A 1,206-nucleotide genomic window follows, 5' to 3' on the forward strand; every position below is an offset into this window, starting at 1 on the left:
TTGGAAAAAATTGCCCTAACATGGTCGTGATTCTTCTATTTTTATTTGATGTCAAAGTGTTCGATATTATGAAGGTCGTGCTCATTAAATCCATGTTTTAATTGTTGCGAATCAGAGAACTTGTACCGATGCCTGCCTGCCGTCACAAGCTCCTCCCCCACTGAGCCTCTGAGTCTCACACAGAATGCAGCGCCGCGTTCCCAAAGGCTGAAACCAGTGAAGCGTTTACCATGTGATGCTATGAAACACTTCTATCAACCAAACTAAGAAGGAGAGTAAGAGAGCATGTGCAGCCAACTGCTAACGCTACACATGTCACAACCAAAACAGATATGTATGCAACATGTGTTTCAGCCATCACTGAACTGAGCCAGCTCTCTCCTTGTGCAGCCTTTTTAGTTATCACATGGTAGAGTGTATTTCAAGAGTAGTAAATCAAACATATGATGGACCCACAGTGTGTACATGTCCCTAATAACTGCTTGGTTTAAATAAGATGTATGTGTGTATAAATGTAAGCATGAGCCAAAGTTTCTACCTTCGGGGATCATAGAGCTCCAACTGGTACCTCTCTGCTCCTCCTCTTCCTCTTCCTGCTACTTGAGCGTCCCTGATCCTCCTGACCAGCAGGCGGCAGCGTTGCCAGCGGGGCTGAGTGTCCGAGATGGCGTCTTCCACCAGCAAGTACCTCAGCTGGCCCTCTTTACAGCAGCCGCTCACCTCTGACCTCTTCTGCCTCATGCTTCCGCTGCGTAACCAACGGAAGCGACCCAGGAAGTGAGAGGCTACGCCAGCCATAGACATGTGCGAAGAGGCCGGGGGCGGGGCTTCAGAGTTCGGACAAGAGGAGGAGCGGGAGGAAGAGGAGGAGGACACTTCCTCGTTTGTGGAGGAAATCCCGCCCACTCTGTCGCCATTATTTGGGGGATTGTTGGTGGTGGTGGTGGTGGTGGTGGTGGTGCTAGGAGTCAGGTCCTGGATGAGGAGGGCTGGGCCGTTTCTTGAAAAGCCGTCTTACGGTCTGCCGGATTTGACTGACGGAGAAATGCGTGACGTCAGTGTGTGCGGGGTTGGAGGTTGAGGAGTCCGAGGAGTACCGCTCGGACACCTGACGCTGGTCGGCGCCGGAGATCTCCTCGTTGCTCCGGCTGCGAATCAGCAGCGACCCGCTGCCTATGCTACGATTCGACCCTCTGAGCACCACCG

General features: G+C 52.2%; 1 protein-coding gene across 1 annotated transcript in view; it reads right to left on the bottom strand.

Annotated features, from left to right (window-relative positions):
* The window catches only part of LOC137888239 (SH2B adapter protein 3-like), a gene marked incomplete at its 5' end in the record, with an annotated part of 26,654 nt that extends 25,506 nt beyond the window's left edge, over nucleotides 1-1,148 (bottom strand). Inside the window, 2 exon segments of the mRNA XM_068731587.1 lie at nucleotides 539-975; nucleotides 1,019-1,148. Of these exon segments, the coding sequence (XP_068587688.1) occupies nucleotides 539-975; nucleotides 1,019-1,148 (567 nt within the window).
* Nucleotides 1,149-1,206: the final 58 nt, after the last annotated feature.

This window comes from Cebidichthys violaceus, unplaced genomic scaffold, assembly GCF_023349555.1.
Source record: "Cebidichthys violaceus isolate CVI_PGR_0920_01 unplaced genomic scaffold, fCebVio1.0.p SCAF_528, whole genome shotgun sequence".
Taxonomy (NCBI): domain Eukaryota; kingdom Metazoa; phylum Chordata; class Actinopteri; order Perciformes; family Stichaeidae; genus Cebidichthys; species Cebidichthys violaceus.